At 31.5% G+C, this 22,130-nt stretch overlaps 4 protein-coding genes across 4 annotated transcripts; 1 reads left to right on the top strand and 3 right to left on the bottom strand.

The window, feature by feature from the left end:
- Window positions 1-336: 336 nt before the first annotated feature.
- On the bottom strand, window positions 337-10,588 carry mnd (L-type amino acid transporter minidiscs). Its single transcript, XM_085202512.1, has 5 exons — window positions 9,782-10,588; window positions 5,290-5,508; window positions 2,209-2,479; window positions 1,641-1,965; window positions 337-894 (listed from the first exon to the last, which is right to left on the bottom strand). Exons 1-5 carry the CDS (start codon window positions 10,062-10,064, stop codon window positions 502-504), a joined length of 1,491 nt encoding a protein of 496 aa, XP_085058638.1. The 5' UTR covers window positions 10,065-10,588; the 3' UTR covers window positions 337-501.
- A 1,475-nt stretch (window positions 10,589-12,063) lies between these two features.
- LOC146541326 (angio-associated migratory cell protein) lies at window positions 12,064-14,200 on the bottom strand. Its single transcript, XM_085202723.1, has 4 exons — window positions 13,414-14,200; window positions 13,126-13,300; window positions 12,885-13,001; window positions 12,064-12,494 (listed from the first exon to the last, which is right to left on the bottom strand). The coding sequence occupies exons 1-4, from the start codon at window positions 14,011-14,013 to the stop codon at window positions 12,178-12,180; spliced, it is 1,209 nt and encodes a 402-aa protein (XP_085058849.1). The 5' UTR covers window positions 14,014-14,200; the 3' UTR covers window positions 12,064-12,177.
- Window positions 14,201-14,785: 585 nt separating this feature from the next.
- mRpL10 (mitochondrial ribosomal protein L10) lies at window positions 14,786-15,947 on the top strand. Its single transcript, XM_085202942.1, has 3 exons — window positions 14,786-14,978; window positions 15,062-15,568; window positions 15,661-15,947. Exons 1-3 carry the CDS (start codon window positions 14,960-14,962, stop codon window positions 15,885-15,887), a joined length of 753 nt encoding a protein of 250 aa, XP_085059068.1. The 5' UTR covers window positions 14,786-14,959; the 3' UTR covers window positions 15,888-15,947.
- A 1,342-nt stretch (window positions 15,948-17,289) lies between these two features.
- LOC146541324 (uncharacterized) lies at window positions 17,290-19,673 on the bottom strand. Its single transcript, XM_085202831.1, has 4 exons — window positions 19,534-19,673; window positions 18,798-19,056; window positions 18,461-18,620; window positions 17,290-18,107 (listed from the first exon to the last, which is right to left on the bottom strand). The coding sequence occupies exons 2-4, from the start codon at window positions 18,902-18,904 to the stop codon at window positions 17,556-17,558; spliced, it is 819 nt and encodes a 272-aa protein (XP_085058957.1). The 5' UTR covers window positions 18,905-19,056; window positions 19,534-19,673; the 3' UTR covers window positions 17,290-17,555.
- Between the last annotated feature and the right edge of the window lie 2,457 nt (window positions 19,674-22,130).

Raw genomic sequence — 22,130 nt, 5'->3', positions numbered from 1 at the left:
GCCTTATTAGAAAAGTGTGATGTTAACTTCCACCCCGCAACATAAAATCTAGCAACATTAATGTTGGGCTTAGGGGCATAGGAATGCTGGTCATATTCACCACAAGTCTGGTGAAATTTTACTAATAAAAAAATTGCCTTGAATAATTAAAAAACAACAACACAAATATGAAGACTTTTATAGAAAAGTAAATCGTAAGATATTTAATAAATATTTTATACTTAAATTATCTGTAACACAAAAAATGTTAGGCAGAGTTAATAGAAAAATAGAAATAAAAATATTAGAATATAGTTATTAATACTGTATAGTTCTTCGATAGATGAAAACAACATATTTTATTATATACGAAATTTATTATAATTTTCGAGTCTAATATAAACTTCATTGTATATTTTAAGCTTAAATTAATAAAACAGATCAAAACATTATGCTCACAAGCTCACAATAAATAAAAGTAGATGCAGAAGCACGTCACAAATAAGGACCTTCAGGACTCGATCATAAATCCTTAGAGTCCTCTGGCACACATAAGAATAATTTTGAGCAAAATGTGTTAAAAGAATTACATGCATTTTGAATCCACATAGGTTTATCTTTCCACATGATGAATACATAGAACACTGGGACTCCAAGAGCTATAAATGCAATACCAATGCCGATTTCCATGGGTTTTTGTATGCCTGAGAAAACTACTAAACTTGTACAAATAACGAGGAATGCGATTGGCAGTAGGAGGTTCACTCGTATTGGCCGCGATAGTTCTGGACGCTTGTACCGCAGCCACAGCAGTCCCGCCACCGAGCACAATATAAATATCGCCTCGACAGCAGTTACGTAAACGATCAGTGACTCCACGCTGTTTGATGAGAGCAGCACGAGGGTTACTAAGCACTGAAAAGAAAAAAAACATACAGTTAAATTGCAAGATGATCGAAAATGTGTAATCTCTATATAGAGACAACAAGAACATATGTTGTTCGGAAAGGGAATTAATCTACTGTTATTTTAAACTTTGAAAACATTTTAATTTTATTGGTTGTAAAATACGTACATTTTTGGGCAGAGTTTAAACATAAATTTAATAAATAAACGATATGGTATTGTAAAACATTAAATAATATCTAGTGGACCTAATTAACATTTATATCACTGTATAGTGGTATAGCGCTACAGAAAATAAAAACTTAATATATGCTGGCAATAACTTATTGAGAATATTTTAATGTAAAGTAGGTCAAGGAGGGCAGCGAATGGACACAATATAAATTATTTGGCAAAAAAAAATGAACAAGCCAACCAGCTGCCTTTCAACAAATATTTTTTTCTATTTATTACTTGTCATAAAGAGCCTAAGCTTAACGAAAAAGAAAGGCCGCACTAGCTTTCTACATATAGCGATCAAAATGTAATATTATTAAATATAATGTATATAATTAACGCGGATAACCGATTATTACTCTGTACTGCTACTGCTGATGTAAATCTAACGATAATAGCAGTTGATAATAAATAAGGAAAATTTTGTGGTGGAATGTATTTCTCTTCAATTAGAAATTATTTTGCTAATATGGAAAATATTATCTACAATCTTTAGTTAGTTATGAGTAGATTCACATACAGTTAACTATTAAACTTACCATGAAAATTAAAGATGGTACGGGAGTTAACCGCTTTACATCAATCAGAGAAATAGCAAGAGGTAAGTGGCCATTCCTAGCACCAACAAAGAACAACCTCGAAGACGCATAAATAGCTCCATTTAGAGATCCAAATGTACACAATGCCACAAATAACGGCATAATCCAAGACATCACACCGAGTATTTTTTCACTGAATGTGACAGCCACGGCCTCTGAGGAACGTATCTCGTCGTTGGAGAGAACTATAAAGTATGCTATGTTGGTCAATGCGTATACGAGAGTCACCACTGGCATGGATATGCATATTGCTCGTGGAAGGTTCCTGGAAAAGAAATCATTTTCACCATTATTTTGTGGAACATTTTAGTTATTCATGACATTTAAGTGGAAATTCCTCATATATCATTTATTTATCCAATTTTCTGACAAAGCTATTGGATCACGTTCAAAATATTTTTACTGTAAAGTATATTTAAACTTTAAAATATTTTCTACATCATAACAAACCTAGGTAAATGAAATTGATATTAGTAAATTTACATTTTAATTAACAGCATAGACTTACTTATAAGGTTCTTTGAGTTCTTCCGTCACAAAGTTCAGATAATTCCATCCGGAATACGAAAACAGTCCAGTGTAGAAAGCAATGGAGATATCACCAGGCTTAGTGATGGTACCTTGCATTAAAGATTCTATATTTTCTGTGTGTCCAGTGGACAGGTACCATATGCTGGCGAAAAACGGTACCAGTAACGCCAATATTTTTGCTACAGTAAAAGAATCTTGTACTCGAGTCACCCATTTGACGTTGAAGCAGTTGAGTGCAGTCAGAAAACCTGTAACATATCATTGTCTAAAATTAATAAATATTTGGTAAAACGAAAATTATTAATATATTCAACAAGTATAAAGTTAACTATATACCTAATGTCAATTTGTTATTTATAAACTCACAAGAGTAAATAGCATATCTAGGTTATTTTAATTTTAGCTTAACACGTATAATACATTGTATACAAATGTGCCATCTAAAAATAGTTAATTTCATGATATTTACACATTAAAATAGTTTTCCATTCCCAGCAGTACGTAACTGGATAAAAATAAACTCATAATGACCAATGTTAAAATTCTTCTTAGAGCGGTACCCTGCTGTAAAGTAGTAACTACTAAGTTCCAGAAATATAAAGTAAATTATAAAATAATTAAGAATATCTCTCTATGGAACATATAATATACTTTTTATATTAGTCTGTTACCGTCGTAGTACCTAATTGAGGTTATGGCTTCAAAGCTCGGTGTACCATGTGTCATTAGGTTCTTTAAGTGAAGCTTGTGTTCTAGTATCTACTTTAACGTCTTTCATAATTATGAAACATGAAAATGGTAAAATCACCATTTTTGTACCTACTTTTTCCAAATAAAAAAAAAATAGTTATTGTATAACAAAAATAAAACGAGTCCTATAATAAGACATTATATGCCCTTAACACACGCGAGGTGATCAGATAATTTCGCACAAGAGTACGTGTCGTGATGCGGGAGGAAGCCGTCATTATCCTGTCAGGCGCAATCAGCAATGCGCGCGACTATGGCGACGACATAAAGACGCGGATAGGCCACACACTGATACCCTGGATCGGCGGGACAGAGGCATTCATTCATATATTGTTATCGTATTGCCAACAATAGCGTGACTTTCATTGATGTTAATTTATGAAGGAGTGTATTCGCGTTTGTCATTCGTTCTGTGGGATAATCTTTTTTTAAGCTCCACGCTGTCCCGATAATAGTAGGGGAGGTTGAAGGAAGCTAGCGTAAAAACAATCCGTTCCCCACTTTCAGTCGCTCGAGGTAATCTGGTTGAGAGGCGAAACTCAACGCCGCGCTTTGCCTTGTCACTAGAGAAAAAAAAATAAAATATTATAGATTTAATTTTCCGAGTGGGAATCAAACTCCCAACCGTCGCATCTACAGTCACACACTTGTGCCACGCCGGCCTCTATAATCTGGGATAATCATACAAATATTAAATGTTTTCATATTTATAATATTTAATGAGAATTGCAAGCAATGCTGTAATTTTTAAACTTATTCTTACTACACAGAATTATCAAGCTTTTACAATTTATCACTGTTTCGATCGAAGTTTTTGATATTTATTTTTTCAATCGCTTAACGAATAACAGCCGTCCGTCCGTCATGTTGATTGTAAATTGAAGACATGTATAAAGTTGAATAAAAATAAAAAGCAATTAAGTTTCATTTCGTGGAATCGCTCTGTAGAGGAGAACCAAAATAAGTTACCAATAATTTTAAGTTGGAATGAAGTCCCGCTGAGTACTGCTTATTTTCAAGTTTTCTTATTCTAAACTTTTGTAATGATTACAATGATTTTGTAATCATTACAAGATGTCATCAATCATTACAATTTTGTAATGATTACAAAAGTTTAGAATAAGAAAACAAGGAAGTCGCCATGTTTGTCGTGACAAAATTTGTTTCACATAGGACTTCTTTGAAAGATAGCAGCTTTTATTACTGTAGAATTGATTTTAACTCAATTTTAAAATAATCTATTATATCTAATCTATATCTATCTTTAATATTTAATGTAAACCACCGCCATATTATATTGAAAAACACCTGTATAAATGTAATATAAATATAATTGTGTAACCATCTACGATATAAACTCATAACCTTCACGTAGCTGAATATTCACATGCTAAAATATTTGTAGTCATTTAGTATGGCTTAAAGTTACCAATATAACACATAATTGCATACAAGAAAAAATGAAAAGTAAATGTAAATGTTTTTTTAAAGAGGTACAAAATTATAATAAAAAGACAAGCTTTAAGAAATTAAGTTTGGAGTTCTCCGAAAAGCTTTAAAAGTATATTGTCGAATTGCTTTTAAAGCAGATTTGAATATTCAATATATCTATACAAAGATTCCTGCACCTTTATAAAGGATACAGTCCATATTCAATTTACACATGTACCTATAGCTATATCATGTGGCAGATATGGTGGGAAACCTGGAGTCATGTTTATGTGAGGCAATGTGATTCGAACCACTGATTTTATTTTTTTATTGCCCAAAAATTTATTGTATTAAATTGAAAACAAAATTGTAATTGTAAAACATATTTTTAAATGATCTTATGATGAATATTTCGCGGAATAAGAGTCAAATGAACGTATCTACATTTTCTAAATTTTAGAGGAGAGCAAAAATACTACATACATACATAATATTTAAATACTAATATTTCTAAAGTGCCGTGTATGTGATGTTATCTAGCAAACACATACAGATATGTGTAGCACTTAGGTAATTAGTGATCTATATGCGTAGAAAACAGGGAACTTTTTAAAATTGAAACATAGAATAACGAATACCAATAAAATTAACTATACTGAAAGATAACATGTTCCGTTTGCCGATATAAATTTCTACGAAAGTGGTCTCTACAATGAAAGTTTCTACAAAGTTAGGCCATTATGCTAGGCCTTTGCTGTAATATAATATCCCGAAATAAGTTCAATCTGAAGATCGAAGTTTTACATCACTAAATTATAGCACGTCAAATACGAGAAATTCGTGATGATAAAATAATAGGGCTTATACGAGTACTTACACGTGACGACAGCGGCAATGAGGCTGACAGCGTCTGTGGGCGGTTCACAAGCTGGCCATAAAGGCTTAAGTATATTCTGAGCAAATGTTAACGCGGTGATGGCGTTCCCTGTTGGCACCAAGATGAATAATGCCACCCAAAGGTAAAGAAATGCAGGCAAATCTCCAAAAGCTTCTCCAATGTACGCGTAATCTCCTCCAGATTTTGGAATCATTGTACCTGTAAATAAATAGAAATATATATACTATCAGTAATTTCAAGTTCGATATTTTTATAACATACAATTTATATCTGTAATAAATAATTTGATAGCATAGCTTAAGCTTCCATAAATCATGTTTTTGTTGGTATACATACAAAATATAAAAAAATAAAATAAAAATGTTTTAATAAATACCAACTACACCATTAATAGTGTAGTGTCTATTAAATAATAATATTATGTGTTTTATTTAATATTACTTTACACGGATCGATTGGATCTAGATCATTTTCAACTCATAATTCCTTGGCTCGAGTCAAGTCCAACTCTTAAAAATAAAAAAAAAGTGTATCGAAAATTCTAATATTTTCATTATAATTGTTTGTTTTTGTATTACGTTTCTTTGTAAAGTTATCAAAAGCAGTTGTCGCAACACGTCATACAGGTAAGTCTTGCATCATCATTTTTGGTATAATAAGAAGGTGAGTTTTGGTCCGCAGTTATTTCAATTTAAGACCATCGACCTTTTCTGGCTCACTGAAAAAGAATCTTGCCACGCAACACTGGCAAGATACGTGGATTTCCAGTTTAACAAAATTAATATGTTTTTCTTCCTTCATATACCTCAGGACAAAGACTTTCAAAGTTATTTTTCAAAAAATATTGAAAATTGTTTTTAAAAGACATTTATTTAGACATTTATTTTATAATAACAATAGTTTGTTTCTATTACGATTGTGCGTTAATAATTATCTTATTATAGACTGTATGGGAATTAAATGTACGAAGTGAAAGTGAAAGCTCATTCAAAGAGCTTACCAATGACTTCTTCTAATCATTGCATCATATTAGCAGTGTAAATCCCTCTGTCAACATTAATATAATTAAAAAACTAAGTATTAAGTAATATTTAATATTTTCTTATGAAGTTTTTTGTATCACAATCTAATTCGCAGGTACTAGAAAACCTTGACCTCTATATGTGAAGGGGATAGTACGATCTGTAACAGCATTACTGTTACTTAAGATGCATTATCTACTCATTTTTAGGAGGTTTTAAACTAAAATCAGAATAATTACTATATCATTTTAAAGTTATTTTAAGTTCAATAATTCAGACTCTACAATTTTTCTTTAACGTTCCTTTTCGTTCTATTTATTATATTTTTTTTATTTTTATATAATAAATATATTGTTTACAGATTAAATATGATTAATTGAGTGTCAGACAACAAATGAGGTAAGTATTGGGAGAATTTTAATTTCGTCAAAAATTTGCCATTGTTTCAAAACAACAAAAATATAAATGATAAAATTTAAAATATATAAAATTTCGTATCCTTTAAAATTCCAATGAGTTAACGTAAGAATTAATGAAAGTGTAGATCGCTTCTAGATGTACCTACCTATTTTATCTACATTATATTTTTCACTTGGAAGTTAGTAGACAATAGTAGGGGAGAGCGGGGCCAAAAGTTCCGATTTTTTTTTAACCTCAAATATTGCTACGAATACTTGATTTTAGTATTTATACAATATAATCAAATTCAACTTACATATCTAGACTTGCAATTAAAACAGTAATTTGGGGTATTCTTTGTAAGACTTTTTTATTATGATTTTTTTTATGACTGAAGTCGGAAAGTAACAACTTACCCCGACTTGGGGCAAGTTGTTAACAGGCCGGGGTAAATTGTTACCATATTTTTAAAGCTATTATTTGCAAAGTAAAAAACAATAAATAATCGAACAAAGCCTGTTTATTTAAGGAATAATCAACAGTATCATAATAATTACCAGGCGCAAAATCAAATCTTTTTTAACCTTATCAATTAAGATTATCAATTCGACTGTTTCTTTTTTTTAAGTACGTTACTTCATAACTTTTGATTAGGTGAACCGATTTTGATGATTTTTTTTTTATTTGAAAGGTAGTGCTTCCCATGTGGGAACTAATTTTTTTTGGTCTATTTTTGACAATGGTATCTATGAGAAAATCACATAAGTATTAAATTTGTATTTGTACGTGTGCGACAAAATGACGAATAACTCAATATCACGCCAACCGATTCTAATGATTCTTTTCTTATTTAAAATGATACACTTCAAGGATAGTTTGATGAAAGTTTGGTTAGGTTCTGATTATAAAATCCGGTCAAAATTGAGAAAATTTGTTTTTATTTTGGTAAATATTAATTATACTGGAATAGTTACAAGGGAAAACTTTGTTAAAATTATTGTCAAAAGTAAGATTCCCCATCGTTGCATTTCTTTTCAACCAACCTCAAAAAAAGAAGTTTTCATTTTCAACTGACTTCAAAAAAGGGAGAGGTTCCCAATTCGCCCGAATATTTTTTATGTATTTTCTTGTTAATATACCAAAATGTTAGTTTCCACAAAAGTTTTACATATCACAACAGATGTCACTCGTTAACAACCACTGCCACCACAACCAACACTCGTTTAAGAAGTATCTTTTTTAGGTTACTTATCACTTAAAATCATAAAAAGAAATAATTTTGAACAAAATAAAAACCGAACCGAAAAACAACGGAACTAAAAAATAAAAGATAATTTTACATAAAATAAAACTTATTTTGATTTTGTTAAACCAAAATAATAAACAAAAATGTTATACCTTTAGGTTCTCGCACTTAATATGTATATGTAATTCTTTGGTAACAGTTTTTATCTTATTCCTGCAATCTTTGAAAACTACATCCGCTGCTTTTTGCATCAACTCATATGACACATAACCTCGAGTTGATTTCCGAGCATAAGTCCGCATGTAACTAAATTACAATATTTTTTAGTATGTAAAATTACAATATTTACATCCCATTATTGGTAGAAATGAATTGGCGAAAGTTTTTCATCACAAAAACAGGTCACAACATGCCCCAAAAAAGGGAACATCTAGCCCCAAAAACACGTGTTGAAAAAAAATTAAATATAAATAAGACATAGAAAACATAAATCATTTACAAATAGTGTTCCGAAATAGTAGGTAATATAATGTAAAAAAAACACTAACATACTCGAGGCTAATCGTTAAAATTTGTGAGATAGACCAAAAATATGAAATGCAAAAATATTTACAATCGTGCACCAACGACACCCGTGTGCTATTCCATTGGTTTCGGGTGCCACTGGATTGTTCAATATGCTGGCCATGGGTGCGCTATCACATTGCATTTCATTATATGTTTGCTAAATATTCCTATCACTTTTCTCCGCGAAATTATTTCCATCGGAACAACTTACCTCGGTAACTTTTAGCCCGCTCTCCCCTACGTCTATTGTAACTATAGAAAAATACATTAAGATAATTTTTAATATATTCGTATAATCTTAAAATACATATTACGTTCTAATATTTAAATATATTTTTTAAATATTCAAGAATTACTTATTGAATATTCCAGATTACCGATTAGAAAAAAGTAGAACAACTTTTGTTATTTTTATCTATCTGTATGTGTGCATTGGCAAAAAGCTAATAGTGCTTGCCGTATTACAAAATAAATTAGTTTTGTCCTCACTTAGCTAAACTACCCAACGGGCAGACGTAAAACATCCATAAATAGTAAGATATTTAAATATTTACGCGCACTACACATGATAACTGAAACAAATGTAGGACTATAGACGCCGTCGCATAGGCATTTAGGAAGTCTTCTTAATGTCGATGTTCGTGGGTTAAAATTCATTATTTCATGCAGGGAAATGATTGTTTATTTTATGTTTGAAAAAATTATAATTTATTCAATGTGCATAATTGTTTATCATTAAATTTAATTGAAAATGTTTGTATCTATATCTACAATTTATTACAAAATAAATGCCTATTTTCCACAAATTAATATTTTACGCAAGAACTTTTTGATTAAATTAAACTGAATTCGCTAAGATTGTATTTACTATTGCAAACAACTAAGCAAATATAAACAAATCTACCAAAGGGAATATAAACCTACGTCCTCCCCTTACCTATAAAGAGTCATTTTTGTAAACCATTTAAATAAGAGTTAAAATTTTACTCAACACTTTTCAATCTACATAAAGAAATTTCAAAATATAGTAAATAAGCGTTAAAATATTCATTTTTTTATATAAATGATGAAATTGTTATTTTAAAAATATGTTCCTATATGAAAAATCTTATTGGAAAATATTTTCAGCTAACATTTTATATATACGATACGTAGGTATATACTTACTTTTCGAAAGTTTATGAGTAATTTTAATAGCAAATTGATAAAAGAATATGCTAATTAATGACGCACTTACCTAATTCCGCATAGCATAGAGCCCCAATCATGGACATGAACCCAGAAAGCACCCATACTATTAGGGCCATGCCCTTCGAGCCCGCGTGCTTCAAGGCCAGACTGGGGGATACAAAGATACCAGACCCCACTATAACTCCCACAATAATCGCCACGCCATTCATTAGGCTCAATTCTTTTTTCAATCGTATCCCTTCATTTGATTCCATTTCTGCGGATGTGCCACTTTCACCTACATCCATGGACTTGGGTGTGAGACCCTCTGCAGCGGATACTTTAGCCATATTTAAGAGTTCAGTCAAATCGTTAATAAAAACAAACAACCTTCACTTTTTAATCAAAATGTTCAACATGATTCAAAGAGAACACATGGCTCAAGCGGGGCCTGTTGCGGAAACCGTGATCCTCCGTCACGCAAGCATTGCATCACACTGCGCTAAGCCACCGCGGGAAACACCACGTGCGAACTAAAACACCATCGGTCAGCCTTGTCCTGATAATAGAATGCCGCTGGCTTACCACCGAACAGATGCTGATAACACACAACCTAATGTAGTACACTATATTATTATTTATTAATAAATGTCCTTTTAGAGAGGTTAATTTTTTCATATAATAAATAAAAAAAACCCCACGTGAGATTTGTAGAAGGATTTATATAAAAATGAATGGAATTTATTATTTAATTAGATCAAGTGTATACGGGAAAATATGCCGGTAACGATCGTAACTACTGCTCGACGCGGTACGGAGTACACGTTCAACGCTCCCCGTCCCCACTTTACTATTCAGTATTCGTTTTACTTCCAAGTTAACCACGAGTCCGACAGTCTACCGCCAATACATGACTCAAGCGCGAAAACATCATAAATCGGTGCTCGTGTAGGCTAAAATAGAACGTAGTTGGATCATATTAAAGCATATTTTAAGATCATAAACTAGTTTTTGAATTCATTGCCAAGTTTGAACAACGGGTTTTGGTTGTCTCTTTCACGTCTTTTTTAACCACGTGTACGGGTTGGCACAGATTTTTAAGTACATAGTTTTAAAATTTCAGTCTGATAACGTAAATATCCTTTTCAGTGATAAGCGTTGTGAAATAAGGTTATTGTTGCTTGTCCATATACTTACCTAGTATAAAGGATGTGATCAATTCTTTTAAAAGACCATGGTATGGTATGGTCAGTGACAACTCAGTTAGATTGCAATATGTTACTATTGGAAAATTAAAAACCTAGTAATTTTTAAGTGTAAAATTGCGTATTGCTTATGAATACGTCGTGGCACAGGGGCACAGGTGTATGAGTTAGTGGACTCGACGGTAGTGGGTTCAGGGAAATCAAAATATTGGCATGAAGTTCCGCCAGTCAACATATAATGCGTCAAGAAATTGGCGGAAAATGGGGATGGACCTAGTGCCTTCACAGCAATTTGCCAAAATTTAAAAGTAATTTGTAAAATAATTTCAAAAACAACATATGGGTTTCTAATTTAAATCATATTTATTTAACTACGTATAGTTACCGTTACATTAAGCATGGTGACGCTTTAGCATAATTTAAAGATAATTAAAACATCACTTGTATAAACATTTCTAATATATCTCCCGTATCATTGTGACGTAGAGTGGTGGTCTTCGCCTGTTGGTTTGTAACTTACCTTCAAATATTTCGATTAAGTATACATTGCAAGTGTTATATAGCGCCTTCAGCTTATCGCCGTGTAAAGTCTTAACTCTGATTTTTGCAGTTTAGACGATGTCTCGTATATCGTAGGGTAGGCAGTACCTCGCGTGTAAGATATTTCGTTCCCCGTTGACGGTCAAATTTTCAAGGCTTTGCGTGTTGAGTGGCGGAACTCGTGAGTAGCGAAACTCGCGTCTTGCTACCAGAGTGAAGGAATGAAAATATTAATAAATAATAATTCATTTCCCCAAGCGGAAATAGAACTAACTGACTGTCCGTCGCGTTTACAGTCACACGCTTGTGCGACTGCGCCACGACGGTCGTGTGATTAGAGGCGACGATTGTTGGACCTTATGCCGCGACGTGGAAGTAAGTACTACACTGTACTTGCATAGTTATCTACCAGGCTACATTTATTAGCAGAATAGTAAATATTGTAAACTAATAATAATAACAAATAATAAATATATTTAGCTATAACTATTCTAAAAACTATATGTAACATAGTCCAATAACCCTCCCTCAGCACTTGGAAATAAGATTATTTTGTGTGGTTATTTTAATTTTAAACAAACGGAAAATAAAAAAATACAGATAATGAAATAAGTGAACTACATAAATGTATTAAAACAAATTATAAATAGAAAATATTATATTTCATAAATGTTCAAAATTAATGCTTATCACATAAATTAAAGCTGTAACTAATTAATCAAGAATCTTCTGTACTTTCTGGGTACTTAAATATCCTAGCAGTGCCATCATCCGAAGTGGTCAGTATAATATTTTCTTGTTTATTATATGTCAAGTCCATTATAGCCGACCAATGTCCTGTCAAACCAAATTTTAAGTCTCCAGATCTCGCTTCATAAATGCGTACAGTTCCATCTAAGCAACCAGTGACAAGTTGGTCATTCACCCATGTCATCCTTGTAACTCCGGCTGCAAATTCATCATCAGGTTTTGCGCAATGATGGCGAATCATCTGCCGGGCAGTGTCCCATATTGTTACAGATCCTTTCAATGTACCTGCATATTATAAAAACTCATAGTTACTATTTTGACTGTATGTTATTTATTTTTAATGGGAAAGTTTTGTAATTGGCTTATTAATATAATAGTTATACCATTTTAAAAAATGTTGTTTGACAAAATTAACTGTTGGATTGGCTGAAACTACTACTTTTCAATATAGATGAAGATATTGTTTTTAAAATGATTTTATTATTAGAAAATGAAAGAAAATCAGATTAGTAAATACCCCCCATAGCAGGGTTGGCATAGGAAACCTAATGTTGAGACACCTCATTCCCTACTTTGAGACTTCTGTAATTTATGAGACAAAGCAATGTTAAATGTATAAACATATATTTTATTACTTTTAATAAAATGTTAAAATAAAATGTTAGTGGTACATACCTAAGGCAATATTTCCTAATTTCACATCAGGACAAAAAGCAACAACTTCTAAGTCAAGTTCCGTATTAATTTGTGCAACAATTTTTCCATTATTAGAAGTCACTAGGACCACTTTGCCTGTTAACAAATTAATTTATTTTGTTTTAAAATTTATGTCTACAAAATTTTGGTTTTGAAGAAATATGGTAATAAGGTATTATTTCCTAATAATACCAATTGAAATATATACAAAATAACCAACCATCAGATGATATAGATGCTATAAGGCTATTTTCTGGATGAATATCAATAGCAATAACACGACTCTGATGAACAGAAGCAGGAATTTGGTGCAATACTGCAGTTGCTTTAAGGTCCCAAATACGAACTGTGCCATCTGTGTAACCAGCTGCAAGCCGTACTCCATCAGGAAATATCTATACATACAAAAACTATTAATGAAATATATGGATGATTGGAATATTGATTAAATAAACACATTCTTTTAATTAATGAAATAATGCTGGTATTATAATCTCAAACTACATACTTTACCACATTCAGATTTTAAATTATGGCCTTTTAAAACTTTAGTCTCTCCAGATGGTACTTTAAATACAAATATATCTCCACCATCTGTTCCACAAATTAATACTCTTGCTCCAAAATGCCACAAACTCCATGTGAGATCGCCTGTTTCATATTCAAATACAAGGGGCCATGTCTCTCTTACATCATCTCCTAATTTACATTTCCATATTTGCACAAGTCCACCCATATCAACAGTTGCTAAATAAGCACCATCAAAGCTAAATCCTACAAATACTATAGAATCTTTGTGGTTGCTGCATTCCATTAAAACTTCTCCAGTTTCCACTAACCACACATAAGCTTTATCGTCTTCTCCGCCTGTTACTGCAATTTTTCCATTGGAATGAACGTCACAACAAAAGACAGAACCATTATGTTTATCAAATGCTAAAACTGCGAGATCTTCGGGTTTTGGCATATCTCCTTCCATTTCATCTGGATCGTCGTCAATTTCTTCCATTTCCTCATCTAGTTGTATTTCCTCCATAATCTCAATAACTTCAACGTCGTCTTCATCTTCACCACGCGGAGATCCAGATCCCTCTTGATATTCTTTCATTTTTATAATTTCCTAGAAAGTGAATACAAAAAAGTAAAGGTAAAATAATTGTTACAATTTTTCCAATAACTATTTATAGGCGTAAAAATAATTTAAACTTTAAAGGTTATGAAATATGTTCAGAAAAACATTTAATTATGACGTAAAACAGTCTTATTTATTTATCTTATGTCAACTGTCAGTTTCCAATGTCAGCAGCAATGTCTCTATCACAGAACATAATATATACCAATAGGGTCTCTATATAAATAGAGGAAGTAGTCTCTATAGGGTCAAATTAATATTTTCATAAATTAATGAAAAGTTATTTGGCAAAAATAAAGAATGGACAGAAAAATAATATACTACGTTCAAAACACTTATTGAGCGAATGAGCTCTCAAGACTCTGTCTGTATAATTCTTACTAGGCGTAAGCAACAATAAAATGTATTATAAAATATAGCTTGTAACGTTAAAATCATGAGAGGATAGCATATCTGATATAAGCAAGGACAGGTTCGAAGTGGTTAAGCTAAGGTCCATTTAATATGTCGTTGGTTAGTAATAATATTGATGTGTGTGAAACCAAATATACATTAAAAATCTACACTTAGAAAAGGCAGTACTGTAATTATTTTTCTCAGTTGCTACATTAACTAAATATAATAAATTAGTTTTAATTTTTAAAACTACCAATATGAAGTTTCAATTAATCAATATTGTTATTTTTTTTCTAAAATTATATGTTTGAAATATACTTTAAGTTTGTCATTATCTATAATATCTACCAAAAGCATTTGCATCTATGGCAAACCTAAAATAAAAAAACACCTACGTCTATTTTTATTGCAATTTGTAGGTTAAGAAATGTATTTATTTTAAATTAATTAAATATTACATTTACGTAGGTAGTACATGTATACTTGATTGTTGTATAAAAACCATAAGTAATAAATATCCTTTAATATGGCTTCAATTAACAAAGGTAAAAGAATAAATTTAATTAATGGCCCATATTTTTAAAATATTATTTCTCTGTTATTAAATAATATTAAATATCTTTTGTAGCGCTATTGCAAACTCCAGTACCTTACTTAATTTCGAAACGTTTTCGTGGTAAAATCAACGTTCAAAAGCCTCGTAAGCCTCACTTTGAAAGACAGCTTCTACTTGATATTTCTAAACCATATTATGGCCCAGCTAAGAATTCACTCCCGGAAATTGTACTATGCGATACACGGAAGGGGTTAAAAAATTACGAAAGAGACAATCCATTTGAAAGAATTTTGGCAAGGGAATGTCTTAATTGGTTCAATACTTCCAAGATGGTTGTATTTTTACATTTGAATTCAATAAGTATGGAAGATAAGACACCAATATTTGCGGCGTTAAAAAAAAATGATATGCATTTAAGAGCATATGGTAAAAAAATAGTAAGTATGGCAACTAAAGGAACACGCTATGAAGTCGTTAACAATTTATTTACGTCCCACCAAAATGTGATTTTTGGCCAACCAGAAAATGCAGCAAAAATGTTTAAAATACTTAAAAAGGCTCCACAACTAGTTATAATGGGTGTGTATTAAATATAATTATTAGTGTGAGGTATATTTAAGATTCTTAAAAAAATTAACAGAATTTTTTTATTAATTCAAATTCTTTTTCAGCTGGTATTATTCAAGATAAATTATTGTCAAAAAATGAATTAGTTGAGTATAGTAAGCTACCCAGCTTGGATATGGCAAGAAGTCAACTTTGTTCTGTTTTACAAAGTGCAGGATCTTGTATTGTCAGTCAACTTAATCAGAGTCAACAATTACTTGTGTCACATTTAGATAAACATATAGAAATACAAAATAGCCCACCAAGTTCTGATTTAAATACAGAAAGCTAATTTTAAGAAGACAATGTAATCTAATATAATTTAGTTGTATTAAATATAGTATGTATTAAAGTGTTTCTTTTTGTTGCTTTGCTGTATTTTTAAAATAAACTATTGTAACATTGTTTTGATATTGTTAACTAAGTGTTAATTTTTATAAAGACTTCTCTTATTGCCATTTGGTGTGGTTTATACGGAACCAAAAAGTCTAAAATTATGAATAACATATTTGTCTCAGTCTTTCAGGTACTATATTACAAATAGTACATATAGAATATGGGTGTTTGGATTGTTGAGTCAGTCAGAACATCGGTTGATGATCCTGGTAACCAACCTATAGACTATGCCTCATTGTGTATCCAAAGTAGCTCAAATTACACTGATGATGTGTTGTTAAAAGACTTTCCAGCTTTCCTATGATTTAGTTGGTGCTTGTATTAAAAGATTTTTGGTTGACAGTCTCCTGTACAACATTTCAAATCTATCAATTCTCTGTCTCTGTTGTTTTTATGAAGTACAGAATAGAACTCTGTACTTAAATGTTGTAAAGCTCAAAGCCAGGTGTGTTTTGGTTCTACAGGCCATTTTAATGGATTATTAGCAAGTAATAAGCTATTTCTTTTAACATTACAATGCATTTCTTTGTCTCTGTTGCGTAATTAGTTAAATAACTAATGGTTCTCGTGGCCTGCATCACTTTCTTGGGTGTCCATGGTTTCAGTTGGTTAAAAATATGTTTTTTTTTTTGCATTTGGTTTTGGTTTAAGAAACTTTCAAGAAAGCTAACGACAACGAAGGTGTAATTTAAATATAATCATATCATTTATCGTTATTCGTTATCGACAATAATTGATCTTTTAAATTTTATAATGGTTACTTTACTTAAATGAATTTAATGTCGTGATGATATGAAATATGCATAAAGTTGTGGCGCAGCGGCACAAGGGTATGACTGTAATGTGAGGGTTGTGGGTTCGATCCCCACTCGAGGAAATCAAATATTTATTAACATTTATGTTTTCATTTTTCGCTCTGGTGTCGAGGCAAAGCGCGGTGTTGAGTTCTGCCACTCAACACGCAATGCCTCCAGAATTCGTCGGAAAGTGAGGAACGGAGTGTCTTAAGACTATTGTTAAGACTCTTAACACTAGATTCCCTCTGCCTATCCTGCTGAGTGCGGGATACAGCGTGAATCTGATTTATTTTGCTCATGTAATAAACAGTGAAAGCTGCTGGTTTTGAAGAATGAAAAAAATATTTGAATCAAAGTTTAAAATAACAATTTGAATATAAGTCCTTAGATATTAGAATTAGACTTTGTATTTGACGAAATTTGTATATAAATAATTTAAACCATCGATAAAATCCATCTAAATTGAAAAACACAAATAATTTAAAACTTGAATTTTATTGTTAACACAATACATATTTGGTAAATATTGGAACTTAGCCTAAAGTTGAAAGAGATCAATTACTACTTAAACAATATTTAATGGACATGTAAACACAAGTAACATGCTTGAGCAAGACTTAAAAATAATAGCATACTTACTTATTTAAAAATAAAAATACTTACAAATAAACTAAGTATAACATATTGAAAATTATTTCGGAACATATGTTTTGTAATTTTATTAATCTTGCATGTTTGTTAAAGAAATAATTTTAAATAACAATGGTTTACGGTGCAGTAACACGAGTGGTTCCTGTTGCAAGCGCTGTCAGAGCGACGGCGGCTTCAACTTCATCTCTATCGTGCCTCAAAGTGCTGATCTCGACACGAATTTTTTGCTCCTTCCGTCGTCTTCCTTCAGCCCACCACGAATAATTAGTTTCACTAGGCTGAAACCTAGCCGCACTTGCAAGCCACTTGCTTAATAGTATGGGACTAGGTATGTTATTATCACAGGTTGATTTATCGCAATGATCTATTTCGTTTGAATTGTTATTGAAGCTTTCATATTTTTCTGTTAAAGTAGAAGAGCTATCCGTATCCTGGTTACACGCAGTATCAGAATCCACATTACTCTTTCGTCGGTTGATATGTAAATGTTCAGGGCTGTCTGGTTCTGGTTCGCTCCAAATACTATCATCAGAGCAGATGCTAAATTGTTCGACATTTCCTTGAGCACGATCATTGTATGTACGTATGAGATGTCCCCATGTATGTTGGTCTCTATTTGCGTTCACATTTTTTAACTTTCTTCGCCAGTTAGCAAACCAGTTACATATCTAAAATGGTACGAATTATTATTAACATTATTTCTCATATGTTATTGACTGATTTGTTGGACTTGAAGGTTTATTTGGTACCTATTACAAATATACATTTTTCTTAGGTTCAATGTATATTTATAAACTTTAAAATTATTAAAAGAAATAGTGTAATTGCAAGAAACTTTGGATGGAAACAAAGCTTAATTATGTTTGTCAGGCAGTGACAAAAATAGTGCCTATTTATGTACAAATAGCAATTCTTGGCGTAAAGCCAATTAGGCTGACTTTAAGACCGAACGTGTTACCAAAGATACCTACTATTAAAATAATAATGACTCTGTTGCTTTTAAATGTAATCATAAACTTACTTGTATATAGGTAAGTCCTGTTTCTCGAGATAGATGCTTTTTTTCTTCCCGATTTGGGTAGGGATTGTCTCGTCGCCGTACAAGCCAATCTTTTAAATACCGCTTTATCTCTGGAGTAAAAAGTCTTTTCTGTGGCCTTTGACCGGCTACTAAACATCTTCTGTAAATTTAAAACAAGATTACTCTTTAATTATTAGCAGCTTATCTGTTTACAATAAAGAATAATTTGTGTTTTAACCGACTACAATAAAAAGAAATAAATGTTCTCAGATCCATGAGTGACGCACAAAGACAATTATTTACAAAACACTGAAAATAATGACTCATTTTCACTAACCGCGTATAACGCCTGTTCCTGACTGGTCTTAACACTTTTACGTGTTCTTTGGTTGCGCCATCCATTTTTTCTGCTTTCGCCTCAATGACCTTCTGAATAAGCGTCATCGAAGGGATTTTATTAAAAAGTGATTTAGAACTATCACTGAAATGACTCCTTTCTTAGAGATGTAAGAGAGCCGAGCACGTGCGAAGGGCACCGCAGCTTGCGATACGACTCGTGTCTTGAAACATACACGCCGCGGGGGATGCTTGTTGATCTATTAAAAAATAAGGACATCATGACATAAATAGATTGTCTTTCAAGTATGAAATAGTCCATATAATCTCCAATTACTTTTGTCATATTAAGAGCGCATTGTTGGTATTCAATCTATGCGTTGATGTAACCGAAACATGACGGCCACATTCCTTTGATCAATTTTAGATGTTATTAGCTCCTGGTATTAGTTAAATCATTTAATTGTCCACCAAATAATGTAATATGTGAAAATATATACTGTTCTTCCTGAGTGCTATGAAGATTTTTAAATATACACTTAATATATATTGCAAAAAACAAAAAACATGGTATCTATTACGTGTATTGTCGAGGTCATTGTTTTCTTGTTTGAAAGCTTCTTATTTTATTTATGAAATAAAGGATGCATTACAAAACTTCACATTGTTTATAATTGCTAAATTAAATTTATAATATTTTAAATAAATTAAAAAACTGAAGCATGGAAGGTACGTACCTGGGTGCGGGAAAGCTCGTGTAGTGTGTGAAAATGGCGGCGGATAAACGTGCGATTACAGCGCCACTGCGCGCGCGCACCGCCCTGCTGCAAATTCATGTTATTTCAGGATGTCTCCCGCGATGTCTTTAAACGTGAGTGCAAATGTTCTCTCTAAACAAATAGTAAAATTTATACATTTTACTATTCATATTCAAAGAATTATATTTTAATAAACATACTTTAAAAATGTGACTTTGGACAAAATTGGTTAACAGAAAAAATTATGACTTATTTATTAATTAGGTTAACATGACGGTTTTTAACAACATAGATCATTAAGTAATTTAAATGCCTATGATATAGCTTTCGAAGTATTATAAATATAAGCTTAGATTTGTAACCTTAATTCATAAAATAGAGATTATACCTAATATTATGTAAATTACTACAATCATTACAAATCATAGTAAAGAGGTTTATTAAAAATTAGAGTATAAATTAAGTACAAATTACAATGGCAGCCAAGAAAAAAAACATTAAGAGATATTTTATATCACTATTTATTTTTCAATTATCGTTATTTTCTATAATTTAGACTTTGTTTAAGTTTGTGCATATTTTAAGTAATATAGTTTTGAAGCCGGTTTTATTTTTATTTATATATTATTATATATATTTTTTTTGTAGCTTCATGCTGTATTTCGTAAACGGCGTAGGCAGAGGTAATTTAACCATCCTCGCCTTTCCGTCGAATTCTGGAGGCATTGCGTGTTGAGTGGGTGGGGGAACTCAATGCCGCACTTTGCCTTAGACACTAGAGCGAAAATGAAAATATTTAATATTTCATTTCCCCGAGTGGAAATCGAACCTACAACGTATTACGTTGACTCACTCATTTGTGCTCCTCCGCAACGACTGATCGAATTTTATTTTTTACTTTTATGTTTTAGTCCTACTCGCAAACGAAGATTACGTAGGTACACTTTGGCGTCGTTGTTTTTTATATTTTTATATGGTGAAAATTGGATGGTTGTTTTCTGATTTGGTCAGATTTCAACAGAAATTGGGGAACGAAAGCGTCTTAATGGGAACTGAGTTCGTAGTATTAACTAGGTTTCCCGGTTGCCTCTGCCTAACCTGCTATATAGATATAGTGTGATATATAGAACCTGGGATATAGTGTGAACCAAAAAATAATCATGTACCTAGGTATAATCATTGTATGAAAAGCGGGCTGCGTTATGTATCTACGAGTACGTAGTACGTACATAGTACATACCCACGTAATGACTAATGACAATAGGGAAACAGGAACTAAATCGAATTGTCGATGCGGTGACTAATGTTAAAATGATCTTTTTATAATACCATATTAAAATTTAAATAAGGCTTTATGAGAATAACGTTCACTTTTATAAGGAAATCTTATATATGCGCTATAAGGAAATCTTAACATTGTCAAATAACTCTTTAATCACCAAAAAAATAATTTGAACATATAGAAGTATCAAATTCATAATTTTAAAATTAAAGAAATTGCAGTTTTTAATCGATCTTCTGTACATTACCACTTCTATAATAGGATTAATATGTAGGTATCCAAGCTTTTGACATCATTTTAATATCAAATATAGTGTAAACATTTAAACAGACCAAAAGTCATAATTAATAATTATAATTGCTATTTAATATAAATTTATTTGCCTATTTAAGAGTTAAGGACCAATAAAGATAAAATCTATTGTGACTCAATTTATATTACACGAGTATATTGATAAGAGACAAGAAACATTTGGAAATTTTAAGAGCGACATATTTATGTGTAAAATTTTAATGTCTTATCATGTAACTTTCAAAAGTTATATATATCTGTTAAAAAGGTATGAACGATCCGTAATGAGTGAATATCATGTTTTTACAATGGGTGCACATTAGAGAAGCAAACCTAGTTTCTTTACAACTTTACAAACACACTGTTACATGTTGACAAACTTTAAATTTTAGTATGAAGTCAGTTAGAATTATAAGTTTGTAACTACCATTTTATATTTTAGTATTAAATCAGAATTATAAATATATAACTACCATTTCTCGAACTTTTCCCTTAATTTGTGTCGTAAGTTCTCACTTTCGTAAACCACTGGTTCTATATGTTTGTTTGATTAAAATTGGTTTGAATTTCGAACAAATTGCAGTAAAAATTGCACTTTATTTTAGGCCTGTATTTATAAACTGTTCTCAACTCTGAAATCGATCTTGAGATCTGAATATCGATCTCAGAGTTTAGAGCAGTTTGTAAATACTTATTTTTTCTGTGGTCTAAAGGATCGAAGACCTGAATATTTGATATTAATTTCGTCTTGAAAGTAGTGTGGAGATCTACACGAACTCGAGATAAGCGGTCTTGGCAGCCGAACTACAAATTGCTTATTTAAAAATTCTAAGTGTGGAATAACACTTTAAAAATATAAAAAAAATTTAAAGTAATCCGTTTTTTCCTTGGTTATGTTTTTTTAGGGGTACGAAGTCTTAAAAAATAATTTAGATCTATTGCAAGATTAATTTTATCTTCTCTAAATTTTTCTACCATTATTATACTTAATCTATTTTTAAAA

Source organism: Heliconius melpomene, chromosome 1 (genome assembly GCF_056956725.1).
Source record: "Heliconius melpomene rosina isolate 202511_hmr_F chromosome 1, ASM5695672v1, whole genome shotgun sequence".
Taxonomy (NCBI): Eukaryota; Metazoa; Arthropoda; class Insecta; order Lepidoptera; family Nymphalidae; genus Heliconius; species Heliconius melpomene.
This window is presented reverse-complemented; position numbering and strand designations above follow the sequence as displayed.